The sequence below is a fragment of the Ambystoma mexicanum genome, chromosome 9, assembly GCF_040938575.1.
Source record: "Ambystoma mexicanum isolate Mex_15411 chromosome 9, UKY_AmexF1_1, whole genome shotgun sequence".
Lineage (NCBI taxonomy): Eukaryota > Metazoa > Chordata > Amphibia > Caudata > Ambystomatidae > Ambystoma > Ambystoma mexicanum.
The window spans coordinates 265,543,900-265,570,097 of record NC_090931.1 but is presented as its reverse complement, the minus strand read 5'-3'; the positions used below and the strand labels follow the sequence as shown (position 1 = coordinate 265,570,097).

At 44.7% G+C, this 26,198-nt stretch overlaps 1 protein-coding gene across 1 annotated transcript in view; it reads right to left on the bottom strand.

Annotated features, from left to right (window-relative positions):
* Positions 1-265: 265 nt before the first annotated feature.
* DHX33 (DEAH-box helicase 33) overlaps positions 266-26,198 on the bottom strand; it is a 474,726-nt gene continuing 448,793 nt past the window's right edge. Inside the window, exon 12 of the mRNA XM_069614599.1 lies at positions 266-3,150. Within this exon, the coding sequence (XP_069470700.1) occupies positions 2,842-3,150 (309 nt within the window). The 3' untranslated portion in view covers positions 266-2,841. The remainder of the gene's footprint in view (positions 3,151-26,198) is intronic.

The window sequence follows — 26,198 nt, the reverse complement described above, 5'->3', positions numbered from 1 at the left end:
GATGGGGACCAAAAGCACCCATAACAAGGGTGTTAGGCTATGAAGGCTATAAAATGTAAGTTCTTCTTGCCTAGGACAGGAGGAATCAAGATGTAACTGATGATTCCCAGCCTGACGACGGGGAATATTCACAGCATGTGGATCTATGTAAGATCCAATGCTGGAGAACGTGAATAAACACTTCACTTTTTGCCATTTTCTCATAGGGTCTGTTTGAATTACATACATTTTAGAACATTTCAAATTGAAACTGCCAAGACACATGTTTTGTTAACTGTTTATTTTATGAAACTGAACTATGTACAGTAAATTGACAATTTCTACACCACTTTTTTCGACTGTTTGAATATAATGTGGTTTTATAAGATTCTGCAGCTGCAACACTCGGTTACAGTAATATATCATAAACAGTACTTCTAGATTTCCCTGCAGTGTACAGTATTCCTAAGGAATTAGTTGATAATGCAGAATATTATAGATTTGCCAGCCAAAAGTGCAGTTTATTATAGTATCTGTAATTCAAGAAAAGTTATCTTAGGCCACTTGACACATATGGTGCCACAGCGTGGCCAGCTAGTGGTTTATTTGGACCTGCTTCGTAAAATGTAAAACTAAAAATAACATTCACAAAAACACATATTGCCTCATGAGCAAACTTTAGATTGTACCAAGTCAATAAGCTTACCAATCACAAATAGAAAATGTAGCAACCTGAGAAAAAGGAATATTTCTGGACATAATCTTGTACTCCTTTTGCAATTCAGAAAAATATGTCCATTAGATACTTTGAAATCTTTTGTCCGATGGTCACGTTTAGCCATTGGTACTGACCAGGGGATTGCATCTGCAGTGGCATCCAAAAGACAAACGCCATCATTTTAATATTGGAAGCAATTCAAATTCAGCTTTACTTTTATTGCCTTAAAACAGGACATGAATCATTAAAAAGCTGCACATGAGGGTATATATGCAAAGTTCCAATGGAACAAGCAGACTCTGGAAAACCTACTTAAACAAGTGTAAAATGATGGGAAGGATTGTGATTATGCACATTCCAAGAAAGCCTTTAGTTGTTACAAAAGCAATTGAGGAGCATCTCTTACTGCAAGAGTGATGTGTTAGTTCATTAAAAGCACTCCCATCAAAGCTCCGAGACTAGAACTGCAACAAATATTAAGCTGCGTGGGGCATGCAGAGGATCCTCTGAATTCATGATTTTCCTATGCATCTCAAATTCTGCAGAGGATATCCGAGGCCATGCAAGGTGGGCGGTACAATGGTAAATTGGCCTGCAGCCCTGTATATTCCATTTGCAGTCACTTTCAATATTTTAAAGAAAAGCATACCATGCACCTTGCACACCTAGACAACAGTTTATGAAAATGTTTTAACTAGAAAAACTGTATAGTTCAACAACTATATAGCAGCACTAAATTTGCATTACAACAGAGAAAGAAAAGTGCTGCAAACCAGATGTACCTTGTTGGCCCAATTCAAGATCTAGCTATCACACTATACAACCAAACTGTTGTATTAAGGTATGCTCATTCAGGCAACGCAATCTGGAGAGTGTGGTAGTCACCTGAATAGTGCTCATTTTATAATCTGGCGCTAATTTGGTCAATCATTCATACAAGCTTATTTCTATTTTAAGGCAGCATTGTAAGTGATTCTCAATATGGCACGCCTTTGTTTTCATTGGTAGCTAAAGCTACGCGGTTTGCGAAGAGATCTTAAAATGTATTTTAAAAACTTTTTTCAGATGCTTTTCAAATCTGTATTCTTAAAGAGTTAACAGACATCGCATAGCCTTGACAACACACAGTGCATGAAGATATTGAATTGCAGAAGAGCACAGATTCCCCGGGTTGCCGATATACATCTAGTACAGAGCTGAAAAAGAAATATGGACTCAATTTGTTAAACACAATTAAAAGAAGACTTTCCTATTTCTGAGGTTAAACTGGGAAGGGCTGACTGCAAGTCCTAGTTTGGCCCATTAAGGGCTCAGAGCCAGTCTTTCATGAGACTGGTCCATAAAGCACCTTTTATCTATTTTACACTAATTTGTTAAATAATAAAGATGTGCTAAAAATACATTTCCGGTTTTAAATGTATGAGTAGGATGACAAATATTTCCAACACAATCACTGGGATTACTTTTGATTATGCCAATCTACCTCTCATTCGATATGGGGGCCCTGGTTCTCATCTCAATTGATAACAGCAAGAAAACAGGGATGCTTGTATTTATTCAGATGTAGTAGACACAAACTTAGGTGATCAGCGTTTAAATGATCAGCAAGCGGGTATGACAGATAAGGGCATGCAAGATGCAGATGTTTTAAATTGATAAAAGTCTACTCCGTTCAACACAGTAGTGAACACAGATCAGGTGTACAGCTGAAGCTGGTAAAATGAAAGCAAAGCTGGTTAATAAGCATGCATGCTCGAGGAACTTTGAGATAAAATGCAGTAGCACCTAATGAAATTGTACTTTCAAAAACTCTAATCTTCCAATTTCCCAATACAGTTAATAGGACCATCCTTACATGGGGACTGCCGACAAAAAATAGCAAACATATGTGATTATTTCACTATATACAGGATCACATTAAATATACGATAGAAAGGCTCCAAAATATTGTACACGTTACATTTTCTGTACATACAGCAAATTATGAATATTCTAAATGTAATCTTTCGGGAATAATAAATAGAAGAAAACATACAATATATTGCATTTGGCTTGTAGTTTTTGCATTGGAGTTTTTCTTTTCAGAAAATACTCCATCTTGCAGGAAAACGACATGTTAGGCCTTCGCAGGAGTGTCTGGAAGCTCAGTTTTTCGATGTTTTTAACTTTCGGCGGAAGTAGTCAGGGGCAGCCTCCATCAGCCAATCGGCATCCACCAGGCAGAGGTCCCTCATATAGCACTTGGATGTGTGCAGCAGCTCATTGTAGACAACACATGCTGGTTTGCAGTGGAATAGGACTGAAGAGGGGTGGATTGCTACAGGTTGGTGAGAGTCGATAGTAGCGTATGTGCCGTCTGGTTGAAGCTCTGCTGTGTTCATGAAAAGGCCATGCGCCAAACACTGACGGATATTCCCTGTGTCTGTTCGGGAGGACTCAATAGGCATTGAAAGCTGTTAGAAAGAAAATATACTTGTTACTTAGTAAGACGCATAGCTTACACCTGCTTGTGCAGATTTTCATAACCTTCATGTTTATATGTAATGCACAATACAGCTTTGTCCACATTTCAATATTAAAAATAAATCAAATAGTGTGCGTTTTTTCTTTAAAAATTACATAGAAAGTTTTTAAAAATAGGAGTGCTCCTTTTGGGAGTCATATGGTCCTTCCTCATTCCGACAAGTGGTGTAAATTCATAGCGTGGGATAGAAAACTCACTCGGACGTTTCTGAATCTTGCTACTTAATGCCCTTGTGGAGCAGAGAAGCGCCTGTTAATTGCACTGAAACCTCATCTAGCTTGCATAATTTGGCATTTATTACTTCTTGAATTTGTGCCGCCCTTCCAACCTTTTGGGGGGTCTACTGGGATGAATGTAATGTAAAATACCTTAGTACTGCTCCAGTTACCACCATAGTGATCTCACTGCGCTAAAGGTTGTCCCGAGCAAGAAGACGTATTGTGGCCACGCTTCGTGGTATGGGTCTTTGGTATTAAGCAGAAAGGGGCTGGGAGCGTGATTGGGGTAAAGACTGGTTAGGTAGCCTTAGGAGAACCTGGGCAGAGGGATGAGTGTAGGATTGCTTAAGTGTTGATACACGTGGTATTGAGTTTCTGCATTGTGAGCAACTATTTATTCAGTTATGTTATTAGGTCTTCAACCATTTTTCCATAGGCTCTTGGCACTTCGAGATGGGTTGGATGGGAACTTGGTAGACGCAGAGGGAGTATAGCAAGGTAGCAGCTGCAGCAGCGTTTTTGCAGATTTAATGGACCAAGCCACTGCGCGTGAGAGTGCACTTCTAGGCGTTTTTAAAGAGCCTGGGAGATCCCGCAGTGGGTAGGTTTGTTTTCAAGTGTGAGTTTGTGTGGCGACCGTCACATAATGCATGGAGGTCATGTGCTCTAAAGTGGTGGTTGAGATGAAGTGTTATTTCGGGTGTATAGTTTGAAAATGAGAGAATAGTTAGTCTTTGCTTTGGATGTGGGGATGCCACAGGGGCCAGCCAGCCACAGGGGTCTTCAGTTTATCTGGTCCACATTGAATACTAAAATGGCATTGAGCAAGATAATTGCAGAATGGTGAACATTTGGCACATTGGGAGGTCATAAAGGCTGCTGTAACATGGTTATGCTCATCAGTTTTGGTTCCAGACTACGGGTCTTCAACAACGGGTGAACTGCAAGCCAGCAGGGGTTGGAATGAGATGTGTTTTTTATTTCTGCATTGCATAGGTCATATTTGATTTACCCCATGCTTGCTTTGGTTAGTAAAACAGTTTTAAGAAAAACATTTGGCACATGTAAACTTTGGAAATTGTATGTAACATACCGTTGCATACAGAATATCACAACGTATATTAGACTAAGCCTTAACAGCACCACTTAGCATGGTTATGCTGCAGATGGGATGTGTGGGCAGCCGTGTCAGTTGCTAGCGCTGTTTGGCCGCCACATATCGTCATCCCATGTAAGACTGAATACCACTGTGTTGTAGTACCTGCAAGGTGTCAGTAGGCAGTTGAGTAGGAGGCCCATACAATTTATTCCAAATTGTTAGCCTTAAATTGGCACTAGATCTGACTTTGTCGTACATGGCACAATAAGCCTGGAAGTGTTTTAGTGCGGGGGAGCGGTGCAGGGGGGTAACAGATGACATTAATGACAGTACCATAATGTTGAGACCAGTCAACCAAAATAGGGTGGAAAAACTTTGGCCACAAGCTTTATTGTATATGAGCTATTCGTAAAGAAAACCAACCAACCAACCAACCAAAAACAATGTAAAATCAAAAAACTTTTGGGGGAACAAGGGATCAGGTGAGCGGGGACCCTACTCCCACGTAGGGCCAACTCGAGACTGATCCCTGCCGCCCATCATACCAAAGCTTGCGACTTTCTGTGGACACGGCGTGTGAGCCATGTCCGGTTTAACTTTTGTTCCTTGATTACTTCCTTTCATGTGTCAATTTCCAATTCAGTCTTAATTACCAATTGACTCCCTTGATTAGACACCAGCTTTTTATTTAATCCTGGTTTTGTGTCAATTTTTCTTCTTATAGAAGCGTTTGCCCTTTTCCAGTCTTCATGCATTTTACACCATCTTGCTGCATTATTAGCCTTCCGTTTGGTATTTAATTCCCTTTTAGGATTGGCCTCTTGAGAGGTGTTATTCCTCTATGCTCCTCCATCTGTTTCCTTCACTTTCACCATGACTATTATTTATTTGCCTCTTGCAAGGCGATAGATATTTAGCAACTGGCTTTCTCCTTCTGACCAGTTTATTTTGTCTTTATATTTTCCTTCTTTGTGAGGCATTTGCCCTTTTGGTTATTTTATGCCTTTTCCTCCTTATCACTGGCTAATTGGACTTCCACTATCAAACACACTCACCTTTTGTTCGGCCCCCCTGCAAATAGTGATTTAGTTGCCTCCTGCAAGGCATATGTTAGCTACTTTCTTCCAGCATTACTGTGATTTTTATCTTTTGTATTGGTGCCTGCTCTACTTCTCTACTTTTACCTAAGCTGTGATTTTGCCGAGTGTTAATATAAGTGATATACAGGCCTGCTCTACTTGAAGCGAGGGAGGTTTTTTAAAATTTGTTTTCTCCTCTTTGGAGAGAAGGCCCCGCAGTGCGCGCTGCTCCTGCAATGCGTAAGAGAGGGATGATCCACTTCGCCCCCTTCCATGCACTTTCTCCCCTTTTCCCTTTTCCATGCACTTGCGCATTCTTAATGTTACTGGGCCTAGTAAGATTGCTGTTTTCGTTCTCCCCTGTTCCCTTTGCCTGATTGCGCTCCGAAACACTTGTATACAAGCATGATATAAATAAAATATAATTTCATTTATTTGTTTCCAGCAATGTGCAATGATCCTGAGTGAGGAGCACATCAGTAGCGATTTTCTCCCCGACTGGACCAGGTCATTGCCCTCAAGGTGAATTATAAGGAAGTCAGCGGGTGGGGCGCCGACTCCTAGTAGGCTGGCAAGTTTGTCATGCAGGTCATCCCAGCGCATGCTGGGCTTGCCCCACCAGTAAGTGACCGTGTTCTGAAAGTGCAGACCTTCCTGTGTTTCCTCCAGCCATCTGCTGGTCCTTGTGATGAAGGAGTGGCCCACAAACCATGCTGTTTTTGATGGAGGTCCCCCTGTATGGATAGGGCGAGAAGGGATTTCCATCCCCATTCCCTTTTATTGCTTTCTCCTGTAAGACTCCCATCCACACCGATGTTGCTGTGCCGATCCTGAAGGAGTGGGACCCAAATTCTCCTGGTCCCCATCCCACTGCCCTTATGGCTTTATTAAGCACAGACCTTAACTGGAATCTGCTAAGGGAGGAGCCATTTTTGCATGTCAGGAGTTGGCCACCCATCCCAAAGCGTTTACCAAGGAAGGCTCTGGTGTTACAAATGGGACAATATTCTGCCTCCTCTATGCAATAAAGGTTGATCATTCTCCCTTTACCAGTCTGGTCAGTCTTACTAAGTTTTATTGCCATTGTATCTTTTCCCAGGTTGATGTCAGATACTGCCAAGCCCTCCTCTGAAGGTGTATTTGTTGAGGCAATTTCGCTAATTCTAAAAGCCCCAAAGTGGTTTAGTGTAAAGGTGCCCTAAATAGGGTTGCTTCATAGGTGCTGTTACATACCTTCTGTAAGCTGTCTACTAGGATTTTTAATTTAGCAAAGTTAAGAAGGTGCCTAGTGTTTTACCCCCTCTAGTTTGGACCAACCTTTCAAAGCATATCTTGTCAATGCGCTATGCGTGGGATTTGTGTAACCCATGGTCTGTTGCCCGGATCTCTGCCTCTGGGGCAGGTTTCCGAAAGGGGTTTCTTGTCTTGTGGTGGGGTGAACTGCCCCTTTGGTATCTGTGCGAGTTGCACTGCCTGTATCTCCCCCTGCCCCCTTCTATGACCCTGTGACTCATACTCTTTACTATTCTGTGGATTGTGAGAAGAGTTCTCCTTTAGGATATTAAACATGTCCCCCCTCCACACCCCCGCCAGTTTGGTGTAATAAGCCACTGCTGCCAAGTGGGAGGATAGCCATGCCTTCTTTTTATTCTGTCTGAAGGCCCATTCCATGAAATAATTGACGTGGCTTTCTTTGATGTTGGTGATTCTAGTTATCTCGCCAAATTCTCTGAGGCATTTACTGTTCAGCTTTGCTGTTTTCTGGGCCAGGCCATTATTTGCCAGGTCCCCATGATCCCTCTGGGCTCACCTGTTGGTGTATCATGCCGTGATTGGTTCCCCGCAATGCCCTTGACTTGGGAGCAGTCGTGAGCGTTTTTTTATTTTACCGGGAGTCCTTTCCTTTTGGGATGCTGTGCCCTTGTTTTTGAATGCAGTACCCTCTGGGAACACTACAAACAACTATGACTACAGGTATAGGCAACCCAACCTTTGGTATAAGCTTGTACTACACAGTTTTGGTAGCGTGTTGAGCAGCCAGGCTTATCTCAAGAGGGGAAATGTGAGCTGTAGTGGAGTTACACAAAGATTCACAGTTACAGATATTCAAATAAACTCTTACACTCAAGGTTTCTTGCATAAACAATAAGTAATTTATCAGTCAGTTATAAAGCCTTCGAGGGAGCAATATACTAGTAAAATACAAATACACTTCAATACTGTACACTCTTAGTTTCTAAATCAGACAAGACTCTTTTGGGATGGCCCACAGGTGACTTCATTGAAAATGATGCTGGGGACATCTTACTGTTGGCATTCAGAACATTCTTAAAAAGTTGGTAAAAGGCAAACGTTATTAGAACACAAGAAATTACAAATATTCGTAAGCAGGGCAAATACTTTCAGATATCAGTTAGCAGAGTCATTCAATTCAATAGGCTAAGCCAAAATCAATAGGCAAATGTCTTTGTATAGGATGCAGCACTTCAGGTAAGTAAATGGAAACGTCTTTGCACAAGATCTTATGAGTCTTTGAAGAAAAGAAGAATCAAATGTAGGGCCACAAGCTGTTTAGGCTTGTGAGTTGTGGAAGTTACAAGCACTTCTACAGTAAGAGGTAATTATTTTACAGTACCTTGGTAAAGAAGAAAAGGATGCAGCTGATGACCTCTGTTAGTGTGCAGCTCTGCAGGTCTCACTGTTCCTGTGCCTCGGTAGTGGGGAAAAGAGGGAGGATGTCGGGGGACTCGTGCACTGCACTGGGACTGGCAACCAGCAAACTTCACTTTCAGTGGCTGTTTCATGTTTCAGCTCCTTGTGGTACAGCAAATAGCAATAAGCACGGTTCCTGGATGTCAAGGGGAACTGTCCTTGCTTCTGGGGTCCCACACTCTGCCGAGGGGGCTCAGTCTTGGTCAGTCCTGCTTCGTGGGAATCCAGAGGATCTTCCAAAAGCTTTAGGCCAGCTTAAAAGTAACACACAATCTGGTGTCCCTCTCCCTGGCTATACGGTTTCCTGCAGCAACTCTGAGGAAATTCAACCAGCTGCGAGATGGGTGCCCAGGTGGCTTACTTTGGAGTTGATTGGTCCCACCAACTCAAAAAGGGAGAAGTCGTCCTTGCCGGGGCTTCTCCGTCGATGCAAACTTGGCAAGTAGTCACTGCAGCAGGGCGTCCTCTTTAAACTCTTCTTCGGTTCCTTTGTCCAGTGGTCTATTCTGCCTTCCAAGCCAAAACACTCGCCTTTTATTCAGTTCTCTCCCATTCATTCCAGCCTAGCACCTCCCTCACTTCCTGCTTACCCCAGACACTCGGGCGGCAGAGGCGAGTTTCTCTTAGAAACCCCGCCAAATGCCAAATGAACAAAGACTAAACCTGGTTTGGCGCGCAGAGAAACTCTCTATAAGGACCTTCCCACAAAGACCTGGCGAAAAAAAGAAGGCCGGGCACCATTTTAGCAAAGATGGCTGTATGCCATTTTGAAAAAGATGGCTCCTGCGGTTACTTTACCAGAGCCGCAAACTGTCGCGGTAAATGCAAGCCAAGGTAGATTAAAACAAATTCACTGCACCAGTCAGTCAATTGAGGAAAGGGTAACATAAAACATGTTACATGAGCATTTAGAGACAGGGGATACCAAGTAATCCCTCCAGCACTCTATTGTAAGATGGCCATTGTACTTGCTAGACCAAGCACACCCTAAGTAAAGTCAATTTCACTTTACTGTTCTGGGAAACAGTAGTTGATCCCAGAGAAGGTATTTAAACCGTGGGAAGTCTGAAAGACTGCTCTGTGCCCTGCACTGAAGGTGCTTTGGGACACAATTGGAAAAGATGATGCCTATGGAGTTGGTTAGATTTCATAACCAAAAGAAACAGTGTATAAAATCATATTAAAATACAAGAGCGAGTGAGGTAAAGGGTCTCGCTCTCTCCAGGTAAAAAAATCAAGTCCTCAAAATCCAGCAAAGTTGTTGGGCGTCTCTAAGGTGAAGGGAATCAACACATTTTTTAGAATTCTCCCCAACAGCCCGAAATTGTTTTATCCAAAGATTGCCCACACTTCTGGTAGAGCCGTCATCTTTTCCTCTGCTTGAGGATTTAGAGCCCTGAAAGTATGGAACTGAAAACGAGACAGCGGCCTTATTTTCCTTACCGGCAATATGCTGTGCATTAATAACAATGTTGCATTTTAGGCTAAGTCTTGTTATTTCTCTCAATGCATTTACCACCAATGTGCAATATGTAGAATCTTTGTTTAGCACATGCACCACTGCCAAGCTGTCAGACCACGTGACCAGCTCTGTGTTGTTCAGCATGTCCCCCTCATAAGTCCCATCCATATGGGAAATATTTGCATCAAGATAATGTTTTTGGTCCAACCTAGATCCCGCCAGCTGGTGGGCCAGTGGCCTGCGCACCATTTATTGCCAAAACCTTTCCCCCTGCAGCATCAGTGAACAAGGCCCTCTTGGAAGTGTCATTTACAGGCTTGTGCCATATAACTTTCCCATTGAAGTTGTTAAGGAATGTTTGCCATACTGCTAAGTCTTTTTGTATTTCTTTGCGCAGCCGTATGTGGTGATGCTGTTTGGTTGCCCCTCTCATTCTCATCTCTAGGCTCCTGTGAAACACTCACATCTTGTGGCAAGATCCTAGTTGCAAAATTGAACTTCCCCTATAGTGACTGTATTTCTTTAAGGGTTGCTTTGTTTTTGCCTGCAATTTGATTGCCCCTAATAAGTCATTTACTTTTTCTTTGGGTATACAGCATTCCCCGTTTATGGAGTCAATTTCAATACCTAAGAATGACAGGACCTATGGCTACTGTTTTCTCACCCACGAACTGGACCCCTAAAAAGGCCACGATTTCACAAAATATATTAATAGCAGAGCCGCACAGGGTGGACCCTTCTGGTCCTGTAAAAAAAAAAATCATCCAAGTAGTGAACTACTCTAACCCCTGGCATTGCCTTTTGTAGGGACCAATGCAAAAAGGAACGTAATTGCTCGAAGTATGCACAGGCAATGGCGCAACCCATGGGGCGGCATTTGTCAAACTTAATTTCTTTGTCAAAGTGAAAAAAGGGCACTGGGAAGCACTCTCATGGACCGACAGCAGCCTAAAAGCTGACTGAATGTCTGCTTTGGTCATGAGTGCATTCCGCCCCGATAACCTCACTAAATCAACTGCATCCTGAAAGCTGCTGTAGGAAACTGCTGCTTCTGTGGCGGGGATGCCATCATTGAAAGAAAACCCTGGGGCGGTGGGGAGAAGGGGGGGTAATACAAGTGGTGCATCATTCTAAACTCCCCCTTCTCTTTCTTGGGTACAAGCCCTAGGGGTAAGCATAAACATTCTGTGAAAGGGGGTTATTAAAAGGCCCCTATATCCTGCCCAACCCTAGCTCTTTCTCTATGTTTTCCCTAATTATTACAGGTAGGGAGGCGGCAGATTTCATCTTGTTGGGGATGTGCTGGGATCTGTGTCCATTAAATGGGACTCTAAATCCTTCTTTAAAGCCTAAAAGCTTTTTGCTGCTGCTTCCGGGTAATCTTGTAACATTATCATCAGCTTATCTACCTTCACTGGCGAGGCCACCATCTTAAAACTAGTGAGCGTTTTTCCCCTCTGGGAGTTTGGGTCCTGGCCTGGCAGCGGGGGTCTTGGTGCATTTGCCACTGCCATGTTCTCCACCACATGTGCTACATTAGTGTTTGAACCTGCATTTGTCTCCCCATCTGCAAGAACCTTTTTTTCAAAGTTCCAACAGTAAGGGGTGGTGTTCCCCCACGCTCCCCTGCTGAGTTGCGGGGGCTTATGTAACCCATGGTCTGTTGCCTGGATCTCTGCCCTCTGGGGCAGGTTTCCGAAAGGGGTTTCTTGTCTTGTGGTGGGGTGAACTGCCCCTTTGGTATCTGCGCGAGTTGCACTGCCTGTATCTCCCTCTCCCCCCTTCTATGACACTGACTCATACTCTTTACTATTCTGTGGATTGTGAGAAGAGTTCTCCTTTAGGACATTAAACATATATAGCTTGGGACCTTCTTCCCACTCCAGGTCTGGTCAGTCAAAATGCTGCTTCCCAATTCTGTAGAGTTTGGTCTCCTTGCTCTCTCCTTCTCTTTTCTGTCTTTCCTTACAATGTCAAAACCCAATTCTTCGTACTCCAAGAGGGAGAAGATTTCTATAAATTGTTTTCTCCATATTTTCTTCTTAATTTTACGCTCAATTTGCCATGCAATAGTCTTGTTCACATTTCTATTCACATTCTTTCCTGCTGTGCGCCTGCCAAATTGGGTAATTTTGAGCACTGGGGTCTCCTTGCTGTTACTGGGCCCGACCCATGCCTTGGTGTGGCCTTGGTCATCCTCGCTCTCAGTTTCAGACCCTTGTCAAAACATTTCCCTTTGCTGCTGGAGCTGCTAGAGTCATCCCTGTGCCTTTTCTTTTTCCCCAGCGCCTCCTTTATGCCATTTTAAAAAATCTCGAACATTGGCCCCAAGTCATTCTGCACAGTATCTGTTTTTTCTTTTCTCTTTCTGCCTGGGTGGACATGTGTTCTTGTCCTGCCTGGTCATCATTTTCTCTGGTTTCTCCTTCCGTCGCCTCATCTGCATATGTTCCCTGCTGGCCACTGCTATTTCTGCCATCTTCTTTTTGACCACGTCCATGCTTTGCACTGCTTCAGCCTCCTTAGCCCATTCCAAGAGCAACTTCTCCTTTAGGGTGAGTGTGTCTGTCATCCTCGATTCCTATCCCAGCTGTAGGGCCTCCGCACAAAATGCTCCTCCAGTGTTTCTTTTAAAGCTTTGCACTAGTTTTGCGGTGGTTGTAGATTCCCTGCTACACACAGGCCTGACTTTGGTCTGTTAACACGGAATTGGCTTTATTGCTATGGTTGCTTCCTCCAATGCCCGTCTCTGGCAGCTCTGCGCTGTGGCCTGGGTAGTGACCTTCGTGCTGTGGAGCCCGCGTGTTCTGACAAGCTCTTGTGTTTCAGGCGTCATGTTGCCGACTGTTTCTAGGCCAGGTCAGGACCCTCAGCATGGCCACCGCGCAGGTCTTTGCTTTCCAACTAGCAGTGCCAACAAAGAAAAAATGTTGGGTGTATGCCAGTCTATCTGCCCCGGTCGTGTGTTCCGCAGCAGTGTGGCAATAGGTTACCCCCCCACCCCCCGCCCCACAGTGCCCCTGTGCGCTTTATTTTGCTCGCTTCTAATTGTGGGCACCCTGTGGGTACTGTTCTGTGGTTATTCCGAAAATGCTTGCTGTCAAAGGCGGGCGGATGGCCGTGAATCACCCTTGCCTTTGCTCTGTGCCGTCCAGCTTCCAAGTTCAATTTGCATCCGAAACGCTGTTTTTCTCCCACCTCTGGGAGGGTGAAGTTCTGCTTTGTTCCACTGGGAACACTACTTGGCGGGTGCTTCTTTGATACCTTACCGCTCCCCGCCGGCCGGGGCGTCCTGCTGTGTTGGCAGGGTTGGGCCGGAGTCAGTTGCCCAGCCGCTTCGGTTTCTTCTGTCTTCTAAGCTAATCCTTGGATGGCTGCGGTGCTGCAACTGCCGTCCCCGCTCCGTGGGATCCGGCCTGCTGGGCTTTTACAAATCGATTTATTGATCTGTTTCTGCCTTGTCGCTGCAGTCTCTTGCTTCTGGGCTGCGGACAGCGTTACCCAGCAGACCCTTTCCTCCTGATGCAGAGGTGCTGTGCACCAGGCCCCACGGCTGTTGATGGCAGGTCTTCTTCAGTACCCGGCCTGCTCTCCTGAGCCTCAGATAACGTGGTGCTGGACTACTCTGCTGCGCCGTCGGATGTATTTTCCAAATCCCTTTTTGCTTGTAAAGATTTATGTCCTGGATGTGTGATGATTTTTTTAATTCTTTTTCTCCTCTTTGGAGAGAGGGGCCCGCAGTGCGCACTGCTCCTGCAATGCGTGAGAGGGATGATGTGGGGGCTGCCTTGCCCTACCAAGATATAGGCCAAAATTGACCTGAGGGCAGGTAGCCCCCTTTGAAGCATCAAAGGCCCTTTGTCCTCCCATCCGCCCGGATGGGAGGGGCCTTTGATGTGGCTGTCAGGGGCAGGGACTACCTGTTTGACAGGCGGTTGTCACGTGCCCCTGTCACCTTCTCGCCGGCTGGGGCGCCCAGAAGTCTGGGTCCCCTTTGTCACTGGGGCCTGGTGGCCAACCCTACTCAACTGGGTGCTAAAGGGCAGGCACCTGGTAGGTGCTGCCCATGTCCGCTTCCCCTTCAATCCCACCTCCCATCTTATTCCCCTGGGCCTTCCACCTCCAGGGGCCCATGTAAGCAAGGCCTGCAATGTGGGTATCATGGAATTTGGAATAGTGTCTGGAATTGTAGTCTGCAGTCTGACCTGTGAGGCTGCGTTTTCCGTCTTTTGGACTGCTGACTGTCGAGGGCTCGAGTCTGGTGAATGCAAGATGCCCCTCCCACTCACTTGTAAATACCGCGGGAATCAGCAAAGTGTCAGTGCAGTCTGCAAAGTGCGAGCGGCCAGTGTGCCGTGTCGTTGGTGTAAGGAGTGTGGACAAGACATTCTCTATTGGGGACCTGAGTAATAGTGTTCAACATCCTGACTCGATCACAAAACCCAAGAGCCATTGTGCAAGACCAATGTCTTGGTGCTGGCCGTAGGTCAACCGGTGACTGTGGTGGAGCCCTGCTAGTGGGCTGCTCTGCAGGATTCTGTCCGGAGGGGTTTATCAGTTGCAGATACGCTGATTCAGTAGGACGAGCATTGAGCTGGCTGACCGACGAACTGCTGGTAAACGGGGAGCACTCACGATATGTGAGAGACAAGTACAAGCTGGCAGACTACAACCGGCACAACGAGCAATAGGAAATAAGGTGCGGGCAAAGAAAAGTGGGGGCACAGCAAATTGAGGATTGTAGAACATATTGCAGAACACAAGATTATACAGTGAAATTGGAAAATGCCATGCGGAAAAGCAAAAGGGTATAATCTACGAAGTGCAGATCAAAGGTTGGCAGATAAGGATAAACAACATCATTCTCGAGTAACTAAGTTAACAACGAAACTGGAAGAACAGGAAAAAATGAAAATAAACTCAGGCAAAAACATATAGTGATATCGTGACTTCATGAGGTAACCCTACGCCCCACCAGTGAGGCCACAGAGGACATTGACATTTTGATACTTGTGCTGTTAGAAGTGGATAGGAGAACAACTAGGTATTTGAAAGATATTTGTATTAGTTTGGAAGATATACGAGCAATTGAATCATTACCTGCCTCGACAGGGCACCAAGTGCCTCACCTCGCATGCTTGAGTCATCTGAAGAGGGAAATGAGGAAAGCAGCTGCCTTTTAAATTGTATGACGACAGACCCCACAAGTAGGACAGGTACTCTTGGGGAGGGTTACAGAACTGTACATTCTCCCACATATGTGCAGAATGATAACCTTAACACGGAGCAGATCATTATCAGCAATTATAGCTCATTAATAGCTCTAAATCTGGTACTGCAGTCTTTCATAGGATTGTATTATACAGTAGCGGCAGAGGTGAGGGATAATTTCGAAACACTTTGTGAAATCAAGGAATTGGTATTGTGAGAAACCCGAGGCGTTTCTCCCAGGCTATTCCCAGGGATCCTTCGTTCAGGTGTCCAGGGGAGGGCCATCGCTCTTGGATCATAACCCTGGGGTTGGAAGAGCGAAGGAGAATCACCTGGGCAGGGAGCCCTTGGGGACTTGGGGAGACATGCCCTCGGGCGAGACATGGTATTCCGCCCGTTCTGATACACCCCTACTTGACATCCCCCCCCCAGTTGGCCTGGGATATTTCGGCAGAATCAGATCATACCCCAGTACCTTTCTGAAAGAAAAAGGACAAAATGACAAGGCAATTAAAACCATCTATAAAAACAGAAGAACCCAATTGAAAATCCATTGACCCACCACAATACATTTACCCCCTTCATCCTGACAAAAACCTACATGGGTTTTCTGTGCTTTACAGAAAAAACCTACATCTTTCACAATCCCTACTTCCATTCTAGAAGACCAACTACTGGGACGAAGAGGAGGCAGATGGCAGTCATGAGGATTGCCCATAGGACTCAATGGGCAATGAATTCCTATGGGCAGTCATCAGGTCCCGATAATGAGGTCAGGCAGAGTCAGGCAGGGAGGGACAACTGTTAAGACAGTTTTTCTGAAGTTCTACCCAACTTCATCAAAACCATTCAACTGAGACAGTACAAGACTCCACTCTTAATATAAGGCTGTACCACCTGAGTCAGTTGGTAGCGTAGACAGAGCAGTCAGGCTTATTTTAGGAGGGAGAGAGGGCTGTAGAATCAGTACAAATGAAATTGTAATACAAATGGTCCAAAGAAACACTGAAACACTATGTATTGTAAAAATAAATGGTTTATTTGAATACAAGTATTATCACATTATATGAAATCACAATTATAAAAACGCAACACTATGTTTGAAGGTACACAGATCAAAGCATAAACCGTATTTGGAACACCTAACAGTAGTTCTAGGGAAGTCAAACCTTTTCATACACATTCAGTATAGGTCACACCTATTTCTGGGGAGTAAAAACCAATGGTTACTTTCAGATTACATTCAGTAATTCAAGGGTAGTAGACCCTAGCAGTTGTGACGTGATGCTCAGTAACGAATCACAATCTGTACACTGGACAATATACATTTTGTGAATAGTGGAACACTTATTCTAGGTACAGTAAAAACCTAGAACTACTTTTGTGACAACACACAGTTATACTGAGTAAAACCTAAGTATGTAATATTCAATTACAGGTGCTTTTGAGATCAGTGAAACACACATTGAGATAAGCAGTAACTCTTGTAACTTATTTTTGGATGGCGCATAGCTATCTCAAGGTAAGTAAAGCACATTTATTTTTCCAAGGAGCCATCAGCAACTTGGGGCAGGTGTAAACCTAAGACTATGTGTCTGTCTAAAAAACAGGCTTGGGAAAGTTAAACCCAATGTTACACTTTATGAATTACAAAGTTATTCTAGGTAGGTAAAACCTAATGCAGACTTATTCTGGAGAGGCTAACAGCAAGTCATGGGAAGCAAGACCCAGTTGGGGGACACTCCTACAATTATCTTAACAGGAAAAATAAAGTGAAACCAACAGCATTACTTTTGGGAAGAGGCACAACCAAATCACAGGTGAGTAATACACCCTTACATCTACTTTCTGTTAGAATGGCAAAACAGTTTAAGGAAAGAACCATGTTACATATACTTTTCAGAATAGTGCAAACACTTATTCGCTTTTCTAGGCAAAAGGCCCAATCCTTTAAAAGTATTTCCCTTATTCTTGGAGCATGAGTGTTCTCAGTGGCAGAAGGGGGTCACTATGGTCTAGTGTCCAACAGGCAGTGTCAGGATAGGTTCTCAAGTAGCAAAAGTCAGACTTCTTTAGGAAGACTGTTCAAACATGTGAGTATTTTACTTTGGAGTTAGATTAGGGTCCAGGGGCTTCACAGAAGACACCCTATGAGCATTCCAGCAGTGGGACTGGGTGAACTGGACGAGAGGCCACCCAATCACAGAAAACACCCCACAACTACACAGGAATCACAAGAGATGTAAGGTAAATACTGAAGCCAGCAAAGAAGAAGATTTTGCAGCAGGAGGACTTCAGGATCTGCAGCCCAAAAACCCTATCAGTGGATTCCTTGTCGTGATGACTTAAAACAGGACCTTGGAAGGGTCTTTGCAGCAGGGATCAATGGGGAAGGCTCCAGGCAAGGTTTTCTTCGCGGCTGGATGCGGCTCTGTGGATTAGTCGCCTTTTACAGGAGCACAGAAGACGACAGAATATCGGTGGTCAGATTCTCGTCCTTACAAAGGTCCAGCACTCTGGTGAGGGAATATTTTGGACTTGATTTGTGTCTCGCGAGATCCAGCTGGATGCCCACGAAGTTTCAGCGAGATTCAGAATTCGGAAGACCATGCACTGCACAATGGCTCGAGGTCCCGGGGGGGATTGCTGCCCCGCAAGGTCGTAGCATGGCGTTGGATGGCTCAAAATGCAGGTTTTCTTGAGTCTAGTGTGTCATCTGTTTCTGGGTTGAGTCGTCATTTTCGGAATCCCCAGGTCGATTGGAAGGAAGGACTCCAGCAAGCTCAGGTTACACAGCAGGCTCTCCGGTCGCTGGAAATCGGCTCAGCTGCTTTTCCTTCATCGTCCCCATCGATTTTGGTTCCAGTAGTTCTCTCGCTGCATTTTTCAACAAGGTGCAGTCCGGTTGTCCAATTAGGACAGCCAGCCCCCCACTGGGATTTGTCCCCATTCCGCAAGGAGGAAGACAAAGGGCTGTGGGGTTTTGGCCTCCTCCCTCGCTTCCTGCCTTCACAGACAGACTGGAGCCTGGGCGGGGAGTCCAGGGGACTCCCGCTGAAGATAAAAATCACAAAGCAATTTCCTGCCCTGGATGTCAGGGGAAGGAAGAACAAGAAACACTAAAATGGTGAAAAAAATAAGACGGGCCATTTTGGTAAAATGAGCACCGTTGGGTGCCTTTACAGCAGCTGTGAACACAGCCCGTGGTAAAGGTGCACCAAATTAGTAAAAGGTATCACTGCCACATGCCATTAAACGTAAGCTTGTTACTGTAACAGAATTGTTACAGTTTTAGTGTGAAAGGGCATGCATTGTATCTCCCCAGCACTCCACTTAAGGTAGGGCGTGCTGGTTTCACCAAATAAAATGGGATCCAAAGATCCGTTCTACCCTTGGGAACTGTAGTTCTCTCAAGTTTAGCCAGAGAAAGTTAAAAAGGGGAGCCCCTAGGTCAACCCGGCAACAACAAGCACTTATTGCCAAAATGTTGTCAAAGAGGATAACTTTAAAAAGACACTATGGAGAGTCTAAACAATGACGCCCATAGAAAAAGAGTAAAAGATTCTGTGGGTGTGGAAGAAGGCTCCCACTCAAAGATGTATAAGGAAAAAGAATACACCAGTAAATCAAAAATGTTCTGGGGTTGACAGGTCAGGAAGACTTACCATTACTATGAAAATCTTACCCAACTACTCACACCCGACTCCAATTAACTCTAGCTGGGAGTATAAAAGCAGCAGCCAGAAACAGCATTTTGGAACGAGCTGGAGCTGCTGAAGGAACCGTGAAGACCAGGAGGAGATGTCAGCAGCTGGGAGAACCTTGAGAAGCCAGAAGGGGAGACGGACTGCCAAGACACTGAGGCCTGTGAGTACAAAGGGGGCTACAGTGTGGCTGGGGTGTCTTGCCACCATGGAACCAAAAACCCAGCTACTTTTCTGGCAGTGTTTAAATCAGTGCTTGCTCCCTGGGTAAGTTCCAGAAACCCAGGTAGTTGAGGGGCAGGTGCTGGGACCCTGACCTCAATTGAATCCTCATTAAGGACCTGCTAACACCATCACTGAGGGTAAAGGGTAAAAGATGGAGACCCTGTGACTAGAGGGAAGCTAAGGCGGGATAGCCTGTGTCAAGAACTTTGTGTGAATCCCAAAATTGCCTGTAACTAGCAAAGTGGGAGCAAAACCTTGAATGCGCATTCTGGGACTTGTGGTCCAAAAGCGCAAAGCTGTGAGACACAGTTGTCCGGCGCGGGTGTGTGCTCAATCGAAGGACTCCAAGGTATCCAGCTAAGAAGTACCAAAAGTGAAAGTTATAGAGTTGTAAATCAAAGTGGTCCTGCAACGGGTCAAGCAAAATCCTGCACAGTCGAAAGTCTTCGATTCTGGTGTCAAAAAGGATCAGAGCCAGGAAGATGGGGATCCATGGTCCGAGCCCATATGAGGGAGACCAAGTTGTGAATTGTGAACATTGTAGAAACGGGGTCTGAGCCCGGACGAGGGGGACCTGTGGGCCGAGCCCAAAGGAGGAGACCAATCGTGAACTTATGAATGCGAGAATGTGAGAATCTTGACAAAGGAAAGGAGCTTTTGTGTTTTGTTTGCTACATCAGACACTCTGCAGTAAGAGACTTTAAATGGCAAAGAGACTTTGGCACAGAAGGTCCCGATACTGAGATATTGAACTGTAAGAGAAACAAAAGGAACTACAAGTACCAGAAGTCACTGGGAAAGAAGGAAATGTGTGTTTTGACAAGAAAAGTGAACTTCTGTTTCACGGTGGAGGTAGCCTGTATTCTGACAAAGGAAGTCTACGTTTGACAAGCAAACTGAACTTTGTTTCAAGGTGGAGTAAGCCTGTGTTTTGACAAGAGACGTTTCTTTTGAGAATCCGTTTGGTTTCTTAAAGACTTTGCTAGAGTGGTGTGAGACCAAATGAACCATTGAACTGTGTCCTTTTGCCGAGGAAGCCAGAGTGTGCATGAGGTTGGAGCGTGCTGCCTTGTCTCGTGCTGAAAGTGTGGGGAAGGGAGGCCAACTGCCCTGACATATTGTTTCTTGAATAATTTACCTTTTTTGCATACACTACTGTCCCACCCCTTTTTGTATTTAGAAGTAAGGATTGGCAATAGGTTTATTAGCATAGGCCTATTTTATTTCGACAGACTATATACTAGGACTGCGTGATTATTTTTTGATGGTTGTAGCTTGCTCTCATCCTTAGATTTAGGTTTAGATGGGCAATTAACAAACCCTATAAAATTCAATAAACACTCCTGAACTGGGTCTCATTTGTGTCGGTCTTCATTGATGATACCAAGCCTTTCCTTACAGTATTTAGAAATGGGTTCATAAGCAACAGGGAAATTGAAAATCTGTTGGCTGTGCCCAAGTTAGCAGTTACAAAGTGTGTAAATAAAGACTCTGACGTAATCAATATTAAGTCAGGAGGTCCTATGGGAGCAGTAGCTAAGAATGCACAAGGACCACAGAGGTCAAGTAAAGGGTTAACTAAGACAAAACTGTAAAGTGGGAAGATATGCACCGAAAAAAGGATCCTGTAAATTTCTGAGAATTATTTTGAATGCATGAAGAAGGACTGAAGGAGATGACTTTGCAATAACTCAGGAAAGGGCACTAAAGACCAAGAAAAATAAACCAAAAACTACTACCCTAATAGATGATTAACAGACCATTAACCCCTTGGAGTCAGAATCGACCAGTGCAAGGAGGTCAGTGCAGGGAGGCACTGGTTTACATAATGTTAGGAGTCGGATAAATGAAGAGCTACATTCAAGACATACGAGTATAAATAGAAAAGGAAGCGTGCAAACTGCGAAAAAAGTGATTCAAAAGAACAATGACATTGTGGGTATCCAAATAATTTGCAAATGTAATGAAAGTGTACACAATGAGGTTATGCAATTACACGATAACACCAGCACAAGTGTTCAGCACAAACAAGTGTTAGGGGAGTTTTCCTAGGGTCCCACCTGGGAGTAATACTATCCCAGTGGTTTGTACATCCACAACTCTTAGAATCAGTCTGTACTAATGCTGGAACCTTGGTAGAGTGGCAAAAGCAGCCAGGCTTATCTTAAGAGGAAGATGTGAGCTGTAGGTAAGTACACTGAATCCAGTTAGACATGTACATCCAAGAAACACTTACACATAGTTTATATAACATTATATATTTATTATATTTACACAAGAATCAATTTAAATACTTTATATGTTTACACAAGAACACTTAGGAATACTTTAGAATATACTTTAAAGAAAACTTCTTAGTTTGTGATTGTTCGCGGTTACATTTGTTGCAACGTTAGAAAAAGTTTAAAGACAATGTTATTGTATTATTGGACTCTACGTGCACTTGCAGTTCTTAGCAGAAACAGAGTAAGAGATTTACTCTGCATACACATATAATAAAGTGACTTTATGGAAAGAAAATGGTTAGTTAGTGTAACACTAGCACTGTTCAAGGTTCCAGAGATGGTTTCGCCACACAGTAAGTCTTAAGTCCGAAAACGCAACTGTAGCTAAAGGCAGTTTGGAAAGGGCTCAAAGTCGCGACAAGTAGCAGAATACTAAGAGTTCCTGTGGATTTCTTCAGGTCTCTAGTCTTTTAGTATGCAGCAAGTTCTTAACCAACGGTGGAGTCCCTGTTAAGGACCCGATAAGGGGACACAAGCAGAAGCTTGGGTCCGAGGTAAGAGGGGGGCCCCCTTGTCTGGGTACACTCCACCGCTCCAGAGCGACTTCACGGAACAAGGTAAGCAATACCTTTTTCCAGACAGTAACTTAGATTTGAAGACAACGTCGTAGCTGGATTCTCTTTGAAGTGGCTGTGCTGGACCCGACCTCCGGATTCCTTGGTTTGATGACAAAAGGCACAATAATGGACGAGATCTTTCAGCAGCAGTCTAGAGGGAGGACCTCTGGCATGGTTTTCATCAACTTCTTGGATTATGTGTAGTTGGCGCCTTTTCTGCAGCACCAACAAAGACGCGATTCGCCCGGTCAATCTTCTTCGCTTTTCGCAGTCCCATACTCTGCTGAGAAGGTCTGGGCGAGCTGGATCGGATCTCTTGAGCGTCCTTGAGGGTTCAGCAAAGATTTGGACAAGTTCGGCCTTTCCACGACAATGCACTCGGAATGGGCAGCAGGTCTTGAGGTTTCTCAGCTCTGGAAACTCACATGACCTCGGGAAAGGGCTCAAAAGCCCTCGCTCCCTCCTAGGATAAGCCTGGCTGCTCTGTCTATGCTACCATATACTCAGGTGGTACAGCCTTATACTAAGAGTGGAGTTTTGTACTGTCTAATTTCAATGGTTTTATTAAGCCCTTGGTTGGACTTCATAAAAACTGTCCCAACACTGTTGGCATGCGCTGGGATAAATGTGGATTGCATTACATTGGTTATTGAGATACTTTGTGTCCAAAGGAAACCATCCAGTAGGTTTGGTTTAGCCAAAGTGAAGTGGACTTATTGTATTTAACGCAAGAACCAACACCATGGGCTTTGAGCCCGAGGCCTTCCATAATTTACAAATGTTAAAGGTATTTGTACCGCGCACCGTCACCAACGGAATAGGTCCACAGGCGCTGAGGCGGATCTGTAAACGATAAAGGTGGGATGGGTTAGTAAGGTGAAGAAGGGAGTAGGATAGTGAGAGGAGTGGTGTTCTGTTGGCAGCTTCAACTCAGTATACCCCGGGTGCTGAGCTTTGGTGCGGGTATCAGAGTCAGTCCGCGTGTGCTGTTGTTCCGGCTTATGTGTTGTTGCAGTGTTGTGAAGCGCGTGCGGCTTGTTGCGCGAGAGATGGTTGTGTAAGCTTTTTGAGTGAGATAAGTATGCAGAGTTTGAGCTTATATTGGTTTGTGGGTTACCTGCCCTTTACCATGCCAACATTCACAGTTCAGTCCGAGTGCGGCACCCGCTGGCCCCCACACTCCCATCTAGACGCGGCGCAGGCCAATGTCCAGGACCCCATCCAGGTGTGGTCATGCCAACATTCACACTATTATCTAGATGTGGCGCAGGCTAGTGTTTAGAGACTCGTTCAGGTGTGGGCATGCCAACATTCACAACTCCATCTGAGCGCCACGCAGGCTGGTGTTCACAACTCTAGGTGTGGCACATGTTAGCATTCATGTTTTTCTAGGAGCGGGCATGTTATCCTTCAATCGATCCTATCCAGATGCGACGCAGGCCAGTGTCTATCTAGATGCGTCTGCCGGTCTGGATATGTTCGTCCGGTACGTACGAGTGGGAGAGTCACTTGATGCTTTCGTCTGGGTCTATGTAGGTGGACAGTCTCTGCAGCCTTCCTTTGTGGCTATTTTCCATGTCGTCTTATGCTCTGTTGAGTGGTTGGTTCTTTGGTTTGAGTGTTTGTCCAATTTGAGAGTGGTCGAGGTTGGAGTTATTTTCGTCATTGTTTTAATGTCTGGGCATTCTAGTGCGTCTTTGTTGTAGTTACGCTTTGAAGAGCCATGATTTGAGGAGTTTCCTGAATGCTAGGTGGTGTGTTGTATTCTGTATATTCTTAGGTAGGTCATTCCAGGTTTTGGGTGCCTTGTGAGAGAAAGACGATCCGAGTTTTTTTTCTGTTGTAGGGTTTTGGTTCCAGGCGTATGTCGTTGCTTGATCTTAGTGTTCTTGTCGGTTGGTGTAGGCGTAGTTTGTCGCTTAGGAATTCTGCGCCTTGTTTGTGTATTGCTCTGTGCGTGATGCACATGGCCTTGAACTTTATTCGTTGTTTCAGTGGTAGCCAGTATAGTATCTTTAGCGCGGGTGTGATGTGTTCTCTTCTGGGTAGCTTGAGGAGGAGTCTGGCTGCTGCATTTTGTATGCGTTGCAGTTTTTTTTAGAAGTCGTTCGGGCATGCCCAGGTATAGGCTATTGGCATAGTCTACTCTGGACATGATCAGAGCGATGATGGTAAGTGTTTTGTTGGCGAACGACAGGAACGGTAGGATCCTTTTTGCTGCTCGCAAGAGGAAGAAACATTTCTTGATTACCAAGTTAACTTGTAGCTCCAGAGTGAGGTTGTTATCCATCAGGACCCCTAGGTTTTTTTACAGTTGATGGTTTGGGTGTTGTGCCGAGCTCTCTTGGCCAGGGGATGTAGTTGGTGTCTCCTCCCTTTTTCGAAACAATCATTATCTATGTTTTGCCTGGGTTGATTTTGAGATGGTTGAGGTTCATCCAGTTGAATAGGTCACAAAGGCAATTCTCTAGTGTAGTGTTTTCTTCTCGGGTGCCTTGTATGTTGAAGATTATTTGAGTATCGTCGGCGTAGTTGTAGCATGTGAGGCTGTGTTTTTTGATGAGTTTGATTAATAGGTACATGTAGATGTTGAATAGAAGCGGGGAGAAGGATGATCCTTGTGGTACTCCGCACGGTGAGACTCTGGGTTTGGATTTACAAGGTTTCATCCATATTGTTTCTGTTCTGTTTGTTAGGAAGGATTTGATCCATCGTAGGGCAGTGTCTGTTATCCCTAGTCCTTCTAATCTCTTTATGAGGATGGCGTGACAGTGTCGAAGGCTGCAGACAGATCAAGGAGAATCAGGGCGGTGCTGTTGTCAGAGTCTGCGTTTGTTTTTAGGTCGTCCCATATTGAGAGGAGAGCCGATTCTGTTCCTCTCATAGGTCTGAAGCCAGGTCTAGTAGGCAATGCTCTTCTATGAATTCTTGGGTTATTTGGTAGACATACGTTTCTAGGAGTTTGGCTATGTAGGGTATGTTGGTGATGGGTCTGTAGTTAGATAAGTCCTCTACATTTCCTGTTGTGTCTTTGAGTAGCGGCTTGATGTAAGCCGATTTGAAGGCCTGCGGTACTTTACCTGTTGAGATTGAGAGGTTGAGGAGGTTCCTGTGGTATTCCATGGGGGTTCCTTGTTTGAGAATTGTTTTGTATATGTCCAGGGGGCAAGGGTCTTCAGGAGAGCCTGATTTGTTGGTTTGGTTTACCAGTTTGACGAAAGCCTCAACTGATATTTCTGGGAAGTTGCGTAGCTTGTTTGCGTGTTCCTCGTCTGCGTCGATGGGGTTTGAGCTGTGAACGTTTGGTCTATTTTGTATGGCGATGGGATTGGCGTGATGTTGCAGGCCGGTGGGTTTATTTCGTTTATGATTTTGAATAGTTCTTTTTGAGCGTTTGGTGCTCTGAAGATTTGGTTGTCGTAATGTTTCCTCGTCGTTTTTTGTAGTTCCTTTTTATATGCGCGGATCTGTTGTAGGAATTTCAATTTGTTTGTGGTGGTGTTGTTCCTCCATTCAGATTCTAGTTTTCGTTTTTTTCTTTTCATGGCGTGAAGTAGTGGGGTGAACCATTTTGCTGTAGTTTTCTTGCGTGATGGGGTGAAGGGCTTTTCTTTGGCAATGTCATCAAGGGTTGTTGCGATCCAGGCATGAAGTAGGGCAACTTGTTTGTCTAGGTCTGCTTCTTCTATGGTTGATGCTTCTGGTTTGCTGAGTTCTAGGAGCTCGGTTAGGTTGGAGTTTTTTTATGGTTCTCCAATTTCTTTTCATCATGATGGGTTGCTTTTCTTGTTGCTTTTTTGTCGGAGCGGCCGTTGTGATTATGAACGGAATAATGAGGTGGTCGCTCCCAAGTATTTGAATTGGGGGTGCCGTGGTGATGAGATCCTTGTTGGCGAAGATTGCGTCAAGTGTGTGCTCTGCTGAGAGGGTTGCTCCTTTGACTAGTTGTTGTAGGTTCATGGCTGCTAGTTGGGCCGTTAACGATTTTTGTGTGGTTGTGGTTTCTTCGTCGAACCAGATGTTGAAATCTCAGAGGATGATCAGATTATTATACTTGATGGCTAGGGTGGTGATTGCTTCCGTGAAAGCGTCTACGAAAGTCGCATCATAGGTTGGTGGTCTGTATATCAGTATGAATTTCAGGTTGGTTTTGGGGTTTACTGAAAGTCGTAGTATTAAGGATTCGCATTTATCGATTTTTAGTGGATCTTCCATTTTGATGGCCAGTTGTTCCTTGTGGATGATCGCTAGTCCCCCCCCCCCTTTTAGATTTTCTGTTTGTTTGGATGCATTTGAAGTCTTCAGGCAGGCAGTTGTTGAGGGTGATCTTATAGTTGTCGTCTAGCCATGTTTCGGTTACAAATAGGATGTCTATGCCTCCTTCTGAAAGGAGGTCGTATATTTCAGTTGAGTGTTTGGACACTG